Genomic DNA, 22,127 nt, shown 5'->3' with positions numbered 1-22,127 from the left:
ATAGCAATCGCTTGAATGGTATACTATATATAATTTGGTGAAATCCCAAGAGGAGAAGCTTTTGCTAAGCAATAAGGGTTAATTTCTTTGGGCACTATACTTAGTTGCTATCGCGTGATCAACGTGTTCGCGTGGTTTATTTCTGACTCCTGACCCACGCCGCATATTTATACGTACATCTTATAATAATTGCGATTATTATTGGATGAATGGGATTTACTGGTGGTAGGGCTTTGTGCAAGCTCGCCTGGGCAGGTACCACCCACTCACCAGATATTCTACCGCAAAACAGCAGTACTTAGTAGTGTTGTGTTCCGGTTTGAAGGGTTAGTGAGCCAGTGTAATTACAGGCACAAGGGACATATCATCTTAGTTCCCAAGGTTGGTGGCGCATTGGCGATGTAAGCGATGGTTGGTTAACATTTCTTACAATGTCAATGTTGTTGGCGTTGTTGACCACTTATCATCAGGTCGCTCAAATGCTCGCCCGCCAAAAAAATAATAAGACCGCAATAAAAATAAAAGATGGATAAGACAGTTATTGTTTATTGATATGATAAACTTGTATGTATTGTGTCTACTATCTGTAAATATTAGGCATACGGGCAAGAGAGATAGCTGCTTAGTAGTATTTTGAGCCCATAATATAGACTCATAAACAATAATATCCTAGGACATTATTCACACACGGCCATCTGATCCCAAACCAAGCAGAGCTTGTAGGATAGAAACCAGACAATTGATATACTACATATACTACTATTCTTTTGTAACATACATAATTTGTATAATACATACTTATATAGATAATTACACCCAGACACAAGAGTCTGTTCTGAGTGGGAATGGAACCCACAACCTTCGACATGAAAAGGAAATATCTACCAACCACGCCAACGGCCCGTTCAGTAAACTTCTTATTTTGAGTTAATTCCGCTATAAAGTATAAGTAATTGTTACCAGGATGGCATAAGTTAAACTACGTCATTTGTTTAATTATATATTTTATAAATAAATAATTGTCTGGGAAGAATTTTGTAATACAGTGTTAATGATAATTGTATTGCATTGACGTCATTACTTAATTTTTCGTATTGACTTTGATAAATGCAAACAATTATTATAATACAAGAAAAATCTATGTTTGATTCTTTATGTGATTATAATCGGACACAAGATAAATATGAATTAAGTTGCTGTGTATTTAATGTGAATAAATTATCGTGATTACAAAATTTTATTCATCAGAGTCAGGAAAATTATGTCTTATATTGTTTTCCTATTGCTATCGGTGGAGGGCACGTTGGCTAGGAAGATAGTTTTAAGGAGATGAATCAGTTAAATATATTTAGTTTATCAAGCATAAAGTTAACCTAGCCTTATTTATTCGGGTAGTAATATTTTTTCCTCTTGTATAATTGTATCCCCGCAGACGTGTTTCCCGTATCTTTGCATTAATTTATGATAATGTTATTTTAATGTGCTTGCCCATTTATTACCAATCAGCACCTTATTATTTATAAGCATATTGGTTTGTATCGAATGTCGTAGAGTCCATATGAATTCTTCGTTGACTTAGAATGTGTACCAATCGATGTCCTTGTTGTTGTCTTCGTGAGATTTCGGTTTCCTTGGACCTGGATGGTATTGGGACAGTCTTACCATAATCCGGTCTTCTCTATTATGGATCGCCATTTTTAGGTTATAATTCAGTACTCCTTGGTAGCCGCAATTTGTGCCCTCTTTATCAGTGAGTAACAATCATTTTGGTCTAATAAGGTTATGTTTGCTATCTTATTGAAAGTATTCATTGATTATTGAACTCACTTATGAAATAGTTCGATGTGTTGTGTAACTTTATATCACCAAATCAAATTGTTTAACGTAATAGTTGTATGCAATATATTGATATCTATACCTAATTCGTGTCTCGTATTGAAAAGAAAGGAAGTATTTATTTAGTAAGTAAGTATTTGAGAAAACTACGATGGAAAAAATTTTGGAATACATGTACATTCCGTAAATTTCCGTAACAGCCTGTGAATGTCCCACTGCTGGGCTAAAGGCCTCATATTTCTACTAATCAGATCAGTAAATCGAATTAATCTCCATAACTTCCTTCATAGAATAAGAACACTGTATTAAGCGGTGGAATATTTACGGCTTGATGCTTTCATATGTATTAAATAAATAAAAACACAACATACACACACAAGGATAACAAATAAAGAGAAGCCTATAGTATAAATGTCTTAGCTTCATACACATTGTGCTTGAATGGACAACTTTAATCGATAAATAATCGAAATAATCTTCATTCAAGTAGGCTCATGAAAGCACTTTCAATCTCTAAGTTACAATATTAAATTAAAGTTTTGGAATGTAGATTCTACTGATAAGAACCAGCAAGTAACTCAATAGTTGTTCTTTTTAACAAAAAGTATGTAATATTCCATAGATATTATATATATATATTTGTCCCGCATGAAAATCTCTAACGATTCTACGCTTTTCATCTATATGGCCATTAATCAAGTAATAAGCCTTTTATTTTTCATCAAGAAATTTATTGCGAGTCAAACTGCGAAGCGCCGCTACTTATGTAATATTAGTATCGTATCGTATTTTGGATAGTATTTGCGTAAAATACGTTCTTAGTGAGCGTCTACGTCAGGGAAAGAGTAACTGTGACAAAATTCAGGGCAATCGGGCGGATAGATTAGGAGGTCTCGTGAATAGTGGTATATATATATATATATATATATATATATATATATATATATATATATTATATACTTAAACCTTCTCCTTAACGTGCTACACCTTCTGGTATACATTTTATGTATATTGGTAGACATTACAAAAAAAAGGCTCCTAATTTATTAAGATTTTTTTTTATGTCATAAGATTTAAATTTATAATAAACAGGAATCTTATTGAAGATTGTGTACTAGTGACCGCCGGTATACGTCGGCCGGCTGTTTATTTACAACCGCATTTATCCTGGTTATATTTTTAGTTGTATTTTAATCAAAGCGTTCTCATTAATATGTTCTAGATTGAGATGCGACGCGCTTGTATGCGTGCGATAAATATTAAATAACTCGTTTAACCGTAATAAAACGCGAGACCTGTTAGTTATTTGAGCGTGTCGGTCTGTTGTTGTTTATCAAGACGACAATTCTCGGAGGTAATTTTATTTTTCCAGAAAAAAATGCACATTGTGAAATAAGTATGCTGTTTTCTTAAATATGCCAACTGTTTCGATTTCGCGCAATGACCAATAAGTTTTTATATATATTTATATGTAGGTATTTACTTGTTATCGATATTACGCTAAATTGTGCATTTGTGTATCTTACTGAAATTTAGGAATAATTTATTTTGTACTCGATAGAATGAAAACACCCAATATGTTCAAGTAGATAAAACACGTGAATCTTTAAAGGGGCTGTAGACCTTAAATCCACCGGTCAGTATCACGTTTTTAATATTTCATCTCATTCTTGTAAAGCAAATAAAGGAAAATAAGATGAGGATGATATGACGAATGACATGTGGCCACATGTATATTGATTTGTTTTTATTATTTTATTGCCCCGTCTGGGTAGTTATCACCCACTCATCAAATATTCTACCGCTAAATAGCAATAATTAGTAATGTTATGTTCCGGTTTGAAGGTTGAGTGAGCCAGTGTAACTACAGGCACAAGCGACATAACATCTTCCGAAGGTTAGTGGCCCATTGGCGATGTAAAGAACGGTTAATATGTCTTAAAGCGCCAATGTCTATGGGTGGTGGTAACCACTTACCATTAGGTTACCCACTTGCCCGTCCGCCTACCTATGTATTTTAAATATAAAAAAGTAATTATATAAGACGAAACCGTACTCTTCGGAACGTCTTAATTAAATATGTTGTTTACTCAAGACGATCCAATTAAGATTTAATTATAATTCTAAGGGAGCCGAGATAGTCCAATGGTTAGAACATGTCAATCTTAACCGAACATCGCAGATTCAAGTCCGAGCAAGCACCATTGAATTTAATGCCTAATTTGCGTTTATAATTCATTTCATGCACGGCGGTGAAACAAACTAGCTTGTGTCGAATGATATTCCACCATATGCGTATACACCAACCTGCATTGAAGCGCCGTGGCGGAATTAGCTCCAAATCTTCTCTTAAAGGAGAGGAGGGCTGGACTAATCCAGCCGTAGAACCTTTTCACACTTATTCTCTCTCCAACTTAGGGTTGACAAGAGAGATAATACCTTTTCACATTAAATCTGTCTTTGCATAATTAATGCAAATAAATATCTATTATTCTAAATATTACATTATTCTATATTTAAACAACGACCTTGTTTCGTGTTTATTAAAAAAAACTTTCTAACATCGCATTTATCATCTGCGTGATAAACGAGATTGAAAAATCGACACGTGATAAAGGTAACTAAACGACTTAAATAACTACGTATAATGTATATATTATAATAATCTAGCTGTAAAAATACTATAATTATATTCCATTATGTCCAATTTCGAGACGCAGCTCGCTGTAAGTGCGCGGGAAAGATATTGTACTCGTTATTCCTACTAATCCGATAGGACGGAAATCCGACACGATTGAAAAGAGATAAGGCGCAGGACCAACGGGATTACGTGCTCCGGAGGCAAAGGACTGTCTATCTACTTCGGAAGTCCGGGTAATAGAAAATAGAAAAATCTCTACAGAAAAAGTCTATGTGTATTCGCCCAAAACAGGATTCTAGTCTATATATGTATATAGGGGGAAGGTATTAGGTAGCGAATAGGATATAACCTGTCCATTCCTTAAGAGAAAGAGTAATAAAGATACAGCCATCGCATTCTCACAAACTTTCGATATAAATAACTAATATCGATACATTATTGGTGCAAGCTATATTTATATACAAATTCAGCGCATGCGTAATCGTTTATTTTTATTTGATAAATGACATTTACCAGAGACCTCATTCGTGTCGACATTAGGATGTCATAAGACGCTAGTTTTAGACCGCGGCTTGAAGGCGCGTAAGCAAGGGGAGAGGAAACGTTCTCTGTACTCCTGACAACGTGTATGCAAAATTTCATGGTAGTCGGCTTAGTAGTTAAGACGTAAAAGCATAACAAATAAATAAACAAACAAACCCATTTTCGCATTTATAATAAAGTCTTCCTCATGTTGTGGTCAACTTTTTCTTTGCTTTTGTAGTATTTGACTCGATGAAAAGTTTTTATCCAACATTGTAATGTTCCAATATTCAGTTCAAAAAATTAAATTATGTTCGCTTATGGTGTACCTAATTATTATTATTATGAAAATGTTTTTTATTCGTGCTTGCACTTTTAATATTTTTATAAAACACTCATATAAAAACTTTATATAAATCCATTAAAACGATCAGTTGCTCTGTTTGTTTTGTTAAATTAGTGTTAAGTTAGTTTAAATAAACGTAACTGTGATAATTGTTGTTTATGATTAAAGATATGTGTAGAAAATTCACGGTTGTCTTTGTCGTATTGATGTTACTAACCAGGTCTAATTTTTATTTTATTTTTGATACTTAATATATATATTTATTCTCCTGACCAACCGTACACCCCCATGAGCTCTAACCAGAGCTCCAAACCCGAGACAATGTAACGTTGTAAATATCAACAGAAAAATTCGTTAACTTTATATTAGTCCGATTCGCATATAGGATAGTGTAACTATAGACAGACACAAGGGACATGACATGACCTCATAGTTCCTAAGGTTAATGGAGCATTGGCATTGTTAGGAATGGTGAATATTTCTTACGCTACCAATGTCTTTCGGTGATGGTGACTTACCAACAGGTGGCACATTTGTCGTCCTCCTACATTATATAAGAATATATCTTAGGCGAGCTAACTGCACCCTTATAACTTAGTAAATGAAAGATACATTAATATTGTGTGTCACCATCGACAACGCCCACACGATCAAGTGGTTACATACATAAATATGTACATACAATGATAAACAAGAAATGCCAGAGCTTAACTTAATACAATTAGTCGGCTCGTTCGTCTATCACGTTGTTCGTAACGTGGGAGGCATTGCTATGCAAAATCATTCGTGTTAAGTTCACATCAGTATTTACGCATTCATGGACATGACGCATGTACAATGTACTCCAACTTTAACGACATTCATTTAACGAAACGATAATTATTGCTGATATATATTAATTACCACTCTTGCACGTGAATTTGTTTCAAATACGTTGAATATTTTTATAATTCTTATTAATAATGTATATCTTAACTACTTCGATCATTATGAAATTTTGTATCCACGTTGTCTGGGATACAGACAAGGGTACCTAACACACCTCCACCCCCACCCGCCACTTACACGCGGGCGGAGACTCAAGTATCAAGTAGTAAACTTTTCCGGTTTGCAATGATTTAATCGCAATTAACTAATTAGTCTGAGTAATTTCCGATTTATTTGTTTCCTGCAAAAATACTTAAATAAAAAAATCAATTTTTTTTTTATAGTATTGATATGGTCTAGATAAAGAATTATCAATATCATAATTTTCACACAGCGATCGTTTGGGTGTTCCGGATTTATATAGCGTTGTCGTCATGATATAACATTACGAGCTGTTATTATCTCAGAATTTATTAATTAATTCGTAGTAAATATCGGTGTTCCGGACAAGGCGAAGGCGGCTAGTGCAGAACGTTTTTCCCGTCTGTACTGGCCGTCGTCGCGTTTGGACTCTACTACCACTTACCATCAAGTGGAGTAGAGTCATTTGCCCTCCCGGCGAATATATATAAAAAAAAACATAATTACTTTTTTTTTTGTTTTACAATCTCTCCTATTAGATAACTATAACAATTATATATTTATCTTTTATTAACTGTTAATATAGTAATCAAATGCTATCAATATTTATACTATGAGATATTAATTACGAATTCGTTTCAAATAGTAAATTGCTGATTTTTTACTTAATTTATGTTCAAAGCCATCTCTGTGTTGAAAGAAAATGTAGTCGTACTCCAGTGATTCTTGTATCTGCTATCAAATTTATTCAATTGTGGATACGCACTAATTAATATTAAAATATAATTATATCTATATTTTTTTTAATAAATTTGTATAAATTGAATTATTCGTGAAAACCTTTTAATGTCAGAAAGAAGTAATTATTTACATTGATACCGCGACTTGTTTAAATTATCGGCGATCTTGAGCGTTGAACAAACATACGTTGTATCAATAAATATAGAGGTGTTTACGTAACTCATTGGCAAGTGGAACTTTAATAGAATACTTAAGGCTTCACTGTTGAGATGAAAATTCCTCCCGTCACACCAACGCAATTTAATCTTCGAATTTAATTATTTTCATTGCGTCGCAGCCAATCGATTGACTTATATATAGCTTTTCATTAATCTCAAATCGAGTCTAAATCTAGAAATGACGTAACACAATGTTTACATTTGTAACGATATGACGTTTAAATAAAAATAGCTAACGTGATACATTCATTATTACTAAAGTTAATTGTTTAACAAAGAGACAAATGCCGATGGGACGGCAATCCGACACGACCGAAAAGAGTTTACGTGCTTTCCGAGGCACGGGACAGAACTACGAACTTTCCGACTCCGGACTGCTAGTGAGAATCATCGGCAGAAAAAACAAAACAACTCTTAATTGAACCGATCCGTTTGAACCCAGGACCTCGGGATCTACGGCTTTACATCTAATCACTAAACCAACGAGGCACGCAACACTAAGATATTTATTCTAACGACTAGAGCCGGTCCTACACGTTATAATCGTTGTGTATAAATAGAATAACATTTTAAACTTAATAATCTACATATAGATTATAAATTGTAGGAGTTAATGTTATAAACGTCTTTGACCTTAACGGATCATTACAGAAATTAGTAAGGGGAAAAGTACTGATTAAATTGTATGATGGATAAGTCGTCCAGCACCGAATGTTTTCTTATTTTCATATATAATTATAAATATTTACCTTTTGACTAGCTGCTGCTTTATATGTATTTTATTTGTTTTTTATATTCATCCAGAGCACATTTAAAAAAAAAATCTTCGAAATCGGTCCAGCCGTTTAGGAATACTTCCGTGACATACACACGAATACAGAAGAATTATATATATGAATAATTATTATAAAATGGAATTAAATCTTCGGTGTAATATATTTATATACACTTATAATTTATTTAGAATTTTGTTTATATTTTCCGTTGCAATATATAAAATAACAATATGAGTTGAACGTTTCAAATAACTGACGTATTTCCGACAGTTCCTCGATGTCGTATTTACCGCGTCTGATGCGCATTGTCTTTTTGTTATTGTTATATTTCTAAAACTATCTTAACTCTATTATTTAATAAAAGATTTAATTTTATTTATTTTTTTTTTCTCTGAGTCTCTTGTCAATGCATATATGATACATGAATATAATATCTGCATTTCGAACAGTGGTCGACTTTCATTAAATTAATCTTTGACAATTCAAAAGTGCTACTAGTGTAAAGTGGTTAGAACGCGTGAATCTTAACCGATGATCGTGGGTTCAAACCCGGGAAAGCACCACTGAATTTTGATGTGCTTAATTTGTGTTTATAATTCATCTCGTGCTTGACGGTGAAGGAAAACATCGTGAGGAAACCTGCATGTGTCTAATTTCATTGAAATTCTGTCACATGTCTATTCTACCAACCCGCATTGGAGCAGCGTGGTAGAATAAGCTCCAAATTTTCTCCTCAAAAGTGAGAGGAGACCTTAGCCCAGCAGTGGGACATTAACAGGCTGTTACTGTTACTAGTCTAAAGTGCCTATTTGACTAGTGTACGTTAGTTTTTTTTTATCTTTTCTAAAATGTACTTTTATGAATATTGCTGGAATGTTTGTTTTTGAATTAATTAAAATGCTTTGATCATATTAATATATTTTCTTAGTAAATTAAAATTTAGATCACAGCTTAAAGAAGTTATTATTAATTAAAATAAATTATAATTTTTGTACGGTATATTTTAGTTTTCTATTATACAACCACTCACTATGATAAAAATTCTCCGAGGTATTTTAAATGTAAATTCTCTCCAACAAGAAATTCTTTTAATATAAGGATATAATACTTTACTGATGAAAAATAAGGCTAATAATTTAAATACGAAAAAGGCAAATTTAAAAAAAAAAATATTTATAAATTTGTTGATTAATTTATAAAGTTCAATATAATCTTAGCCGAAAAATAAAATAAACTTGGATAATAGCGTACCATGTTTTTCAAAATACATATAAAATCTACACACAAAATAATAAACAAAAAAATCCGTTTCAATATGGTAATTGATTGAACAAACACGAAATACAAAATAAACTAGAAACAGTTACAGACATTGAGAAGGATACAACGTTCAAACATTTTACAAGTCGAAGCCTCTTTGTTTAGTCATCCTATCCCATCCTATCCCATCCTATCCCATCCTATTTGTTAATGTTAATATCCTGGGACATTTTTCACACACGGCCATCTGATCCCAAATTAAGCTTGTACAAAGCTTGTGTTATGGAAACCAGACAACTGATATACTACATATACTACTTTTCTTTTGTAAATACATACTTATATAGATTACACCCAGACACAGGACAGACATGTTCATGCACACAAATGTCTATCCTGGGTGGGAATCGAACCCATAACCTTCGACGTGAAAGGCAAGTATCTACCAACCATGCGCACCGGCTCGTTATTCAAGTTTATGTAAATTTAATTTGATATACTTGAGTGTTGTGCTATGTAGAAATGTTCCTAGTATATAAGGTTACGATATAAATGAAGACAAGTAGTGCTTTTTGATTTTTATTATAAACGTCACAATGCCTTTCTGTGTTGTTGTTATGTCTGAAAATCGGTGTCAACAGTTAACATATTGAAATAATAGCAATTTTGACATTTTGATATTTGAATTAACTTTTTAGTTTCTTATATAACAAATTACGTTAGATTTTCAAGCGATCGCTTGTGTATCAGAGTATCGAGAACATCTTCACCCAGGCTTGGCTCTACTTTGGCGCATCATCTTCTTTTTCCGCCGCGGTCTTGTGCAGCGGAGTTCAGCGGTTATCGAAGGCGTATTCCTTCCATTCCTGCTTCTGCTCTACGGTCTCGTTCAGCAAAGAGATTTCCCAAAAAGAGACCATCTTCGTTCATTAATTCTCCGATAATAGCGATAAACTCACTCGGTAACCAGAAATCCGTTGGCGTTGATACCTTAGTCAACATCTAAAATGTTCACTGAGTTCTTATTACCAAATCATAATTAAAAAAACTAAACGTCTACAATTATATCGTTCTAGCGCCATTATCTAAATTATAACGATTTACTCTTGCCGTTTTTAATTCCGTTTGTTCTTAAACCTTCCTCGACAGATCTACTTGTTTTGCTACGTTATATAATACGTTAATTACATTAATTGATGCAATCACGTAGTTGATACGAGAAACAGCTCCTCATTAACTGTGTAGGTCATTATAGTAGGTTTTTTGTATTTATGCTTATGATGAAGGTCTTCTTTTTTCATAGAATAGTAAGGCGGACGAGCATATGGGCCACTTGATGGCAAGGGGTCACCAACGCTCATAGACATTGACATTGTAAGAATTGTTAACCATCGCTTACTTCGCCAATGCGCTACCAATATTGGGGACTAAGATGTTATGTCTCTTACGCCTGTAATTACACTGGCTCACTCACCCTTCAAACCGGAACACAACAATACCAAGTACTACTACCAAGTACTATTTTGCGGTAGAATATCTGATGAGTGGGAGGTACCTACCCAGACATCTTACTACTAGTGAAACTTACACAAAGCCCTACTACCAGTGAAAAGCGATTACGGTCAAATCAGCCGCCTTCAGGAGATTTTAGCCAACTGCGCGTGACATATTATAATGCACAAGTATGTGTGCAAAAAAAGTGCACTCTATTACCTCACCTTAGATTATAAAAAAGGCAGGCATTTATGAAAGGAACGGAATATTCCTTTTTAGTCTTTGAGAACAGTTTTTACAGAATATGAATACACAAGACGGCATAATTAACCATTAGAGTGACAACATTTTTGACGTATTTACAAAAAGATGACGCATCTTTTTGTAAATACGTCAAAAATGTTGTTAATATGTCAAACACGTCGTTTCGAACTAGCGAGAGTTGGTATTCGGTTTTGCGCTCAATCTTGTTTTATAATCTGTGTAACACACTCTCATATGGGATCCACATCCAATGGGATGGTTAATCCATTACGACCGAAAAGAGACGTTTTCTTCATAAATATAAAATAGACTTTGAACGTTAATTATTAGTCTGTTTTTCAATTATCATTTGTCATTCATTAGATACATCCATACGATTTTCACTTTGACTTCAATTGTTAAAATTAAAATGAAAGTTTGGTGTAATCAACATGAGAATGTTAAAGGATTGAGTAAATATAGCCTCTGTAACAGGCCGTACAAGTTAGCAAAATGATTTTAGACCAGATTTTTAACTTTTAATCCAGACGGAAGCGGAACACCATTTATTTATTGCAAAGACCTTATGTCAATCAAGGTTAAGTTACCAAATTAACTTAAATTCTAAATTAAAAAATAATTACTTAAATTTTAATTTAAAATACCAGTATATTTTTACAATTATTAATAAATAAGAAGAATAAACAAACAATACTTTTATAATATTTTTAAACTTACAAAACCGCTATTCGTAATGTTTCAAGTACCAGGAGAACATTACAACGCAGTGGTTTTTGCAACTGGTCTCCAATGCACACTTGTACATTTCCAACGTGCAGTGTGGCGCACACAGCATTGAAAATTACGTCAATCGTTTTATTTAGCCTTATATGTAGATCTGGGTGAGTGCGTGTGTACCGGTAAACCACTGCCTGACTCTTACTTGATTATGCTTCCCTGGTACTAGTTTAGTTAGCAAGGATTCAAAAGGGTCTTTAAGGAGCTTGGTTTCTTTTTTGTACATATAACTACTGTGTTCATTTGATTAAATCAATCTTCCCTTTCTTAAAAATTAGATTAAAACCTAACAATGTTTAAAAATTATCACTCAAAGTAACTAAAAATTTCCGCGAATTTCAACTTTAAACTTGTCAATCTCAAATTTTAAAAAACAGCTCGAAAAAAAACGTTTGTTTTATGTTGTGTGTTTTGATCTTTTGTTTTTGAAACCCAGTTAAGGTCAACACGAATGTAGTTTTATTTTTAACCCACTTATAAAAAGGAGGATTCATATCGCTTCTGCCTTTTTTTTCGTATAATGTGAATTTAATGTAGGATAAAAAGAAAATATTTGAATAATCGAACGCCTAAATATACAAACTAAATGTATCAAAGTTGTCTCTCGCTGTGGTTACATTTATAAAGCAAATATTCTTTTGTTAACGTAAACCGTTTAAACAAAACCCTGAATCGTAATATCCTCACAGCAACACGTCACAAACCGCAACTCCACCCGTATTACTGGTTTCAAAAGCAATTTTTCCGGTCGTTTAAAAAGACCGGTATTTCGATTTCTGACCGTAATGTCAAGTACACTGCAGGTTATTCCGAATAATGTACCATTTTTCGTTCTTCATTCGAGTCATTGTTACATAATCCATTGTTTCGATAGGTTGCGTGTTTGCTTTTGGCACGCGTTCTCGCGGACAATCCGCGATTTTACACATATATCAAGTATTTTAGATATTCTTTATTATATAATTAGTAATATAGAAAATTATATCGTTGGTAAAATTATTTTCTAAAGAATATATTAGTATGTTTTATTTATGTAATATACATAAATAATATTTGAATAACTTGCATCCTTACTTATATCATAAATGCGAAGGTGATTTTATTTATTTGTTTGTTACGCTTTCGCGTCATAACTACTAAACCGATCATCCTGGAATTTTGCATACAGGTTCTCAGCGGTATAGAAAAGGACGTATGTGCTTATCACCACCCCTTCATTTTAACTACTGTGTACTAGAAAATAGTATGAACATGAAAATAAAATCCTTTGGTTACTACAACATTGGGATTAGCGGTAACTAATGATTTGCTCTCGGTCATAACTTACTTATATAACGATATAGTTTCAAGACGTCATTTTATTTTGTCGAATCTTTGAAAATTAATATGATCGAATTATAGCTTAATATGTTCAAAGACTGTGTAGTCTTAAAAGGCCAAGTTCTCTTTAACCCTCTGAATATTTTAACAGATGTCTATACTCGACGTGAATCGATAATACAATATTGCCACGATACGTTTTTACTATTGCAAAATTTAAAATAAAGAAATAAATCATGAACATAATCATACACATGTATACATCGACGTTTCGTACAATTATAGTTAAATTCAGATTTATTGTCTTTCAGCCTTAAGAACAGGGTAATCTGCTTGGCTATAGTTTAGCTTGTGTCAAAAAAATACTTTTTACAAAAAATTAAATAGATTTTATAAATTTAAAATATGTTGGCTTACTGGCATATGGGCCCCGATCACCACGGCCCATAAACATTGACACTGAAAAAAATTAACCATCCTTTACATCGTCAATGCAGTTACACTGGCCCAAGCCCTTCAAACCAAACACAACAATACCAAGTATTGCAAGAGGCGGTAGAATATGTGAGCAGTGGGTGGTACTTATCCAGACTGGGCTGGCATAAAGCCCACCACCAAGTAAAATGTACACTCAGTTTAATTTGTGTTTGTAATTCATCTCGTGCTCGGCGTTGAAGGAAATATGTGTTTTTATTCTCGGCTAAATTATTGTTTTATTTAAGAGCAGCTATTTAGAATGTAAATGCATTTAACCTGTATGCATTACATAAATCAGTAACTGGTTATGAAGCGGCTAAGCTATCATTAATGTTACATTATTTTAATTATTATTTACAACGCATTCTAACTTGTTGATAACAAACGTCAAAGAATCAATTGAAAAAAAAAATACATTTTCTCTTAGCTAATGGCATTCATATAAAATTGGTACGAGATTAACCATATTTTATTAATAATAGAGTTCAAAATCATTTCAAACATTTCTCTCCGTGAGTATCACGTGAAAATCAATAGTTAGAATGGTAAGAATTTATTGAAACCAGTTGAACTATTCGGTAACGACAGACTCGATACTCGATATTGCAGAACCATTGGGGAAATGTCAGAATTTAATAAACGACATTGATTATAATAATTATTACATTTAAAGGATATACGCGTTAAAATTGTGTATCGCCGTAAGCCGGTTTTTAACATTTCAAGTGTGAGATATGAAATAAATTCTTAAAGAATAGCACAACACGGTTATATAATAGGAAAGTGGTACATAGTTCCCAAAACAAATCGAAGCGTCTTTGTATATCAGTAAATATGTAGACTTTTAAAAGTAACCATATAATTTTTGTGTTCCGATTGAGTAAGCCAGTAACTGCAGGCTCAAGGGATATAACATCTTAGTTCCCAAGGTTTAGTGATGCATTGGCGACGTAAGGAATGGTTAACATTTCGTACGGCACCGATGTCAATGGGCGATAGTGACCATTAAGCATCAGTTGACCCATTTTCCGTCTGCCTACAGATTTTATCCATTATTGTTCTTTATTCTTGGAATATATGTGAAAATAAGTAGAAGGTAATTGGCTTGTCAATCTGTTTGCTTCCTTCGACAAAGCAAAGTAAATATATAAGTTGAAAAACTTCGTCTTTATATCTAACATGAACAAAGTCTCACAATACGTACACTATTACATCGAATAAGAACTTTAAACGAGAATAAATTTAAATAAATTACTCATCTCACGATGAAAGCGACTTTAATGCAAGATTAGCCAGGCTTAACCCCATTACCGACATATTACCGGGTAATTTGAGCCATTACCGCTTCCGGTAACTGCACGCTGCACGCGACGACAACGTGTATCGGAACATTGTCTTTTGTGAATATTAAATTGTAAAATTGCACAATGGAAAATGATTCTTATATTTATTACGATGTATTGAATATTTTTATTTTTTTCTTTGCTATTAAAAATGCAACTTTTATAATTTTTTTTTTATAGAATAGGAAGGCGGACGAGCATATGGGCCACCTGATGGTAAGTGGTCACCAAACGCCCTTAGACATTGGCATTCTAAGAAATGTCAACCATCGCTTACATAGCCAATGCGCCACCAACCTTGGAAACTAAGATTTTATGTCCCTTGTACCTGAAATTACACTGGCTCACTCACCCTGCAAACCGGAACACAACAATACCAAGTACTGCTGTTTTGCGGTAGAATATCTGATGAGTGGGTGATACCTACCCAGACGAGCTTGCACAAAGCCCTACCACCAGTAAATTAATTTGTAAAACTGTGTCTCTGTAATAGATAAAAGTGATAGTATCAATTCTTTAAAAGGATCTGTTTGACTAATTACTTTGTTAAGCGTATGGCATTATTATTTATTTTTTATTTATAAACTTTGTTGACCAACTCAATATACAGTTGGAACAAGAGGCGGATTAATTAATGCCTAGAGGCATTCTCTTCCAGCTAACAGAAATTCGTGAAGGCGCTAATCAATAAATTGTATCAACAGCAACACAAATATGTACACAAAAATATATTCATAAAACATTAAAAATATTGATATATATAAAATATTATATATGTAAGTAGACGGTTATTAAATGGTTTTTTAATCCTTTATTTAAATTACAACTTAAAAATGTAATGCCAAGGAAAGGATTTCAGTTATTTCGTTATTAATTTTTTTTCGGAATATTCGAAACGTGTTTTTTATTATTATTTAATTGAAACGTATTAATATATACCCAATACATGTTTTTCTTATTCAAAATTGGACCATTAAGTTTTACTCGTAACGGTACATAAAAAAGTTTCGTATTTAAAACTGGTTTTATATACAAAACTGCCGGCTTAAAGGGTGAACTGGTCCATGTGTATTTTCTGTCATAGATATATAATATCATAGATCCCACGGTTAGCGGTGCATTCTTATATGAAGTGGCTTATACTTCTTCCAATTTTATCTAAGACGGTAATTTTAATCCTCAGCCTAGCTTAAATACAATCCCTGTTTTAGTTGTTTATGTTGTATTGGTAATCCAATACAAAAAAAGCCGAGATGGCCCAGTGGTAAGAACGCGTGAATCTTAACCGATGATCGTGGGTTCAAACCCGGGCAAGCACCACTGAATTTTCATGTGCTTAATTTGTGATTATCATTCATCTCGTGCTTTACGGTGAAGGAAAACATCTTGAGGAAACCTGCATGTGTCTAATTTCACTAAAATTTTGCCACATGTGTATTCCACCAACCCGCATTGGAGCAGCGTGGTGGAATAAGCTCCAAACCTTTTCCTCAAAATGAGGAGAGGAGGCCTTTAGCCCAGCAGTGGGACATTCACAGGCTGTTTCGGTTTCGGTTCGGTTTCGGTAATCCAATGGTGTTCTGATCATAAATGAATTTCTAAATACTAAGAAATATGATAAAATGACAAAAAGGGGTTTTGTATATAATTATAATTTAACAGGAAATGTATAAATATTATTATATATATATACGTGGATGTCAATTTATGTATGAGCGAGTGACAAAAAAAGTGAAATCAGTTTTTATCAAAACAGCCGAACTTATCAGTATGGGTGTAGGGTGTACAATCTTTTATGATTTATTTTAATTATATAATTTCTAAAGTTTTAGACGAATGAAATATGTATATTTATTTTCTTTAAGCGAGATATGCAGAAGCGTATAGCCAAGAGAGTACGCTCTCAGGTCGGCAAGTCTTGTTGAGGCGGCATTTTAAGCGCCAATCGGAATCTTTTCGCATTTTTTGTAAATTTTTATTTGATTTTTCAAAATTAAATTGTGGAACCATCCCAATCATCATGCTCTTAAACTCATTATTAGTTTCCTACTCTTGATTAATAATAAACAATAACAAACGTCCTTTCATTTTCCTTACGTTCCTTACATTTAATGGGCGGAATTTTTTATGTGCCCGTTGCAGGAAATCTTATAACACGCTGCTGGACATATGTCTCGGTAATGGGAAACTCTATTACGCGGTGTTCCTATAATTTGTATGCTAATTCAACTGTACATGATAATGCAGAGATTATATCGTGTTAAGTCTCGAATCGTTGAATATTAAACAAATGATGATCTAATACCTTAATTTGTATGATGAATTTGTATATACTTCTTTAGTAGTTACTTACAATGTTTACTTCTTCGTGGGTCAAGTGGCTAGATATAAGACGACGGGTTGGTTGGCGTGGTTGGTAGATACTTACCTTTCATGCCGAATTTTGTGGATTCGATTCCCACCCAGGACTGACATTTGTGTGCATGAACATGTCTGTTTGTCCTGAGTCTGGGTGTAATTATCTATCCGCAATCCGCAATCCGCAACAGCCTGTGAATGTCCCACTGCTGGGCTAAAGGCCTCTTCTCCTCTTTTTGAGGAGAAGGTTTGGAGCTTATTCCACCACGCTGTTAAAATGCGGGTTGGTAGAATACACTTGTGGCAGAATTTCAGTGAAATTAGACACATGCAGGTTTCCTCACGATGTTTTCCTTCACCGTAAAGCACGAGATGAATTATAATCACAAATTAAGCACATGAAAATTCAGTGGTGCTTGCCCGGGTTTGAACCCACGATCATCGGTTAAGATTCACGCGTTCTTACCACTGGGCCATCTCGGCTTTTTTAATAATTATCTATATAAGTATGTATTTACTAAAGAAAAGTAGTATATGAAGTATATCAGTTGTCCCAGGATATTATATTCTATTATTATAATATAAACAAAACAAAATGAATTTTATTACATTTATTGGAAAAATATAAGAACTATTGACTTAATACTTTTATAAAAATATGGTTTATAAATTATTATTATAAAAATGATATTAGTGACAAGCCTGACCGTATTTCGCGCTGCCTCCCGTTAAAAGTGTATTACTTTTTAAAACCAATCTGACAGCTTGACGTATGACGTTCGGAAAGATTGACTTATTCTGCTTATAATATATATTTGTACATCACGTTTGTTCTTTCTCGACTGTTTTGAGTCGGCTTTAATAAATACTCCGTCCCGGTCACCGGGAAAAACTAGTATTTAAAACCCCATTTAGTTTTTAATGTTTAAAGAATAAACGTTTTTTTTATTTTTATAATTTTTTTTTCTATTGTCTACTGACTAATATAATAATGAAAACAAAAAGTAATATATATTGATTAACATGAAACTTTCCTAACTATTCTTATTATTATTATTTTTAAATGTGCCTCTTTTATCCCCCCTCTTTATTTTTAGTTTTTTTTTGTTCCATATTTTCAATAATGAATGATTAAAAACATTTCTGCCTGAGTAAAAAAATATGTATAATAGAGTCCGTATTTCCTGATAGGTACAATGTTGGTGTCTTCAAATCCCGAGTAAACAGGTTTCTTATAGGCAAGCCTGCTACATCTTAGGCCGTGTCGATGCTTAACATCAGGCAAGTCAACGGTTAAACGCTGGCCTATTAATTGTAAAAAAAAATTGGACGTATGATATTTCAGATTTCAGAATTTTGCGTGTTTGATTAGACAGTGTATTTCCATTGAATCTGTGAATTTTAGGATTTCTGCTTTTGAAAATTCCTTTCAGTTTACTAATATATGCCATATTTTCACGTTTCGCTACAAAGTAGCAAAACATTAGGTCTTCTTGTTCTTGTTGTATCCATTCTCTTCTTCTATCATCATTGGAGTTTATATTTAAAGAATGTTGAGATACTAAGCTTCTACTTTGTTCTGGTTCATTATTTGACTGGGTTTACAGAATAGATATTGGAGTGATTGTTGTTAGATCATCAGAATTTTGTGTGTTTAATGGTACAATATTTGGTAAATTTTGTATTATATTTTCGGCGGTTTTTTGTATTCTATCTAGTGTGTCTTTAGGTAATACATGTCGTTTAATGGTTCTACGTGCCTGATTTGATAATCCGTTACCAGTGAATTTAATTGATTTAGGGTTATCGGATTTCTGTCCTTGAAAAATGTCTCTAATCATTATAGATAATCAGGTCCTCCGGCTCGGGCTTTAAAATAACAAAACATAAATTCTTCTAACTCTACTGGTGATCACTTCTTTCTTGCATCAGTCAGTCAGTGGTCATTTCAGATGTACCGGCGATTTTATTCTAGACGTTTGGATAAGAAACTTCAATTTTATTATATCTTTTGTAGTTATTCAAAACTTGCTTACTGTATTAGTTTGATTCCGTGTCTACCTATATGAAAAGGTTCAATCCTTCATTTCTCGAAATGAATAAATATTATAAATGTTGATTCAGGATAAGCCGAATTTTATTAACATCCCTCCGATCCGTAGCGTTCAATATTGGGAATCTGAGTTTGTAGGTTTGAACGTCAGTTACACAATCACACAAAAACTGCTTAACGGATTTGGATGAAATTTTGTATAGAGATAACTTTTACCCTCATTTAACTCATATACGGACGAAGCCTTGGTTTGAAGCTAGTGTATAAATATTGTATATAATAAGAAGAGTCGAGATGGCTCAGTAGTAAGAACTCGTGAATCCTAACCGATGATCGTGGGTTCAAACCCGGGCAAGCACCACTGAATTTTCATGTGCATAGTTTGTGATTACAATTCATCTCGTGCTTTTCGGTGAAGGAAAACATCGTGAATAAACCTGCATGTGTCTAATTTCACTGAAATTCTGCCATATATGTATTCCACGCATTGGAGCAGCGTGGTGGAATAAGCTCTAAACCTTTTCCTCAAAAAGGGATAAGAGGCCTTAGCCCAGTAGTGGGACATTTACAGGCTGTTACCAATAGGAAGAGTATAATATATATTATAGTGTATAATATATAATATAATATGGAGAGAAGATCTTTAAAATATATAACTTTAATCGAGAAGGAAAACAATATGCAGATTACATATATAAACAGTATACGACAGTCACATGAGATAGTATGTAAGATGCAATTAGCAGACACGATTATCTGATTAATGTTGTTTATGATGTGTTACGGGAAACGTGACTTCCATTTATGATTACAGAAATTCTTATGTAAATAATAGTATATATAACTTGTACCGTAAACGAAATTTATAAGGAATAGGAGATTTTTGCTCAGCATAGGAAAATATATATATAACATATCTGACAAAAAGGCAATGATTTAATTGTTGCTAGGATCTCAATCTTCTATTTATACGATTTTTTTAACACTTAGTATATAAAAAGTAACTACTCTTTTCTGCTAAAAACTATATATATATATATATGAACTCGTAAACATTTTAATATATAATAATATAAAAAAATAGTATTATTACTGTTTAATAAAGAAATTTATCTTTTTTTATAGTATAATATAAAGTTAAAATTGTGTAATATATATTGAAAATAGCTTCTGGACAGTGAGTTTAATTAATCGGTAATATTCGAAAAGCCCGTTTAATACCTTAAATTATAAAAAAAAAACGTTAAGCTTTAATGTCTTCTCAATCTTTAATATGTAAGGATTTCGTCATTTATAGTATCATTGACCTGACCGTACCCATTTCTACTTCAGCGATATTCATGAATGTGGGAATAGATGAATATAAAGTTCTGACATTTCGATCTATCGTCACACACACATACATACACAGTGTTCACTTGTCGTTTCTTTCCGTTTTACGATAGTTGAATATCGTAGGACGTAATTTTTTTATGAATAAAAACATATTCGTATCAAATATCTCAACCTCGTATTGTATTGAAATTAATTATGTATACGTATTGTCTTAATATAGTTATAATAGAGAGGAACATAAATAAAATATAATTTGTTTGTGTTAGAGTTCTGCAGTCATTATATTAAAGGCCTGCCTGACTGTTTATTATGAACCCACAGCTTGAAAGAGATAGTGTCTGTAATTTTACAAAAAATTGTTATTTTTATTTCTTTTTAAAGTAACAACAGTTTTAATATGAATATTTCTTTCCCTCCACAGTGTATGAAAGCGTACGTTGAATTCGAAGTATGTAATGGCGCGTACGAAGTCTCCTGTCCCGATGATCGATGCTCGACTGGCGCCGCGCTGGCTTTGGACGAGATCTCAAATCTCGTCACGTGTTCCGTGATGGAGAAACATCTCAAGTTCCGGCTTAACCATGGTATGTATTACACGTATAATACTTTGAACTTGTACTATTTAATTATATGTCTTTGTTATTTTAGGTTAATTTGAAAAAATTCCAAAATGGTTGGCAGCTCTTAGGTGTTATAACCATGCCAATATGCTATTAAATATGATTTAGAATACTGGTGGTAGAGCTTTGTGCAAGCTTGTCTGGGTAGGTACCACCTACTCATACGATATTCTACAGCAGTACTTGGTATTGTTGTTTTCCGGTTTGAAGGGTGAGTGAGCCAGTGTAATTACAGGCACAAGGGACATAACATCTTAGTTCCCAAGGTTGGTGGCGCATTGGTGATGTAAGCCATGGTTAACAAATCTTACAATGCCAATGCTGTTGGCGTTGGTGACCACTTACCATCAGGTGGCCCACATGCTCGTCCGCCTTCCTATTTTATAAAAAAAGCATTCGTTTTATATTGACGTATGTATAGATGATGACATACGAGTATCTGTTCAAGATAAGGTTAAGGTCTGATATTAAATGTGACTTCCGACTTCAGCGTACACTTCCGCTCGACGTCTCAACGCGAGACAGTATCAGCGGTCAGTACATATTTCAGCAGCGGCGTTTCGATCACAACCATAATCGACAAACAGTGCTCGCGTGTGGTATTAGGGATACTCATCTGTGATTTGTTTGAAAGATACCACAAAAGTACATTTCTCTAGTAAGCATCGTGACACGTTGTACGGCGTGACGCTGAAAGCAGCTGGTGATATTTATAGCAAACAATAGCCTTATAAAAGA

The 22,127-nt window shown here is 33.4% G+C and overlaps 1 protein-coding gene across 1 annotated transcript in view; it reads left to right on the top strand.

Annotated features, from left to right (window-relative positions):
* Positions 1–22,127, top strand: part of LOC126774295 (uncharacterized) — a 148,426-nt gene that overhangs the window by 87,567 nt on the left and 38,732 nt on the right. Inside the window, exon 7 of the mRNA XM_050495749.1 lies at positions 21,191–21,353. Within this exon, the coding sequence (XP_050351706.1) occupies positions 21,191–21,353 (163 nt within the window). The remainder of the gene's footprint in view (positions 1–21,190; positions 21,354–22,127) is intronic.

The sequence above is a fragment of the Nymphalis io genome, chromosome 16, assembly GCF_905147045.1.
Source record: "Nymphalis io chromosome 16, ilAglIoxx1.1, whole genome shotgun sequence".
Classification (NCBI taxonomy): Eukaryota; Metazoa; Arthropoda; class Insecta; order Lepidoptera; family Nymphalidae; genus Nymphalis; species Nymphalis io.
Note: the sequence above shows the minus strand (reverse complement) of the source record. Positions and strands in the feature narration are given on the sequence as shown.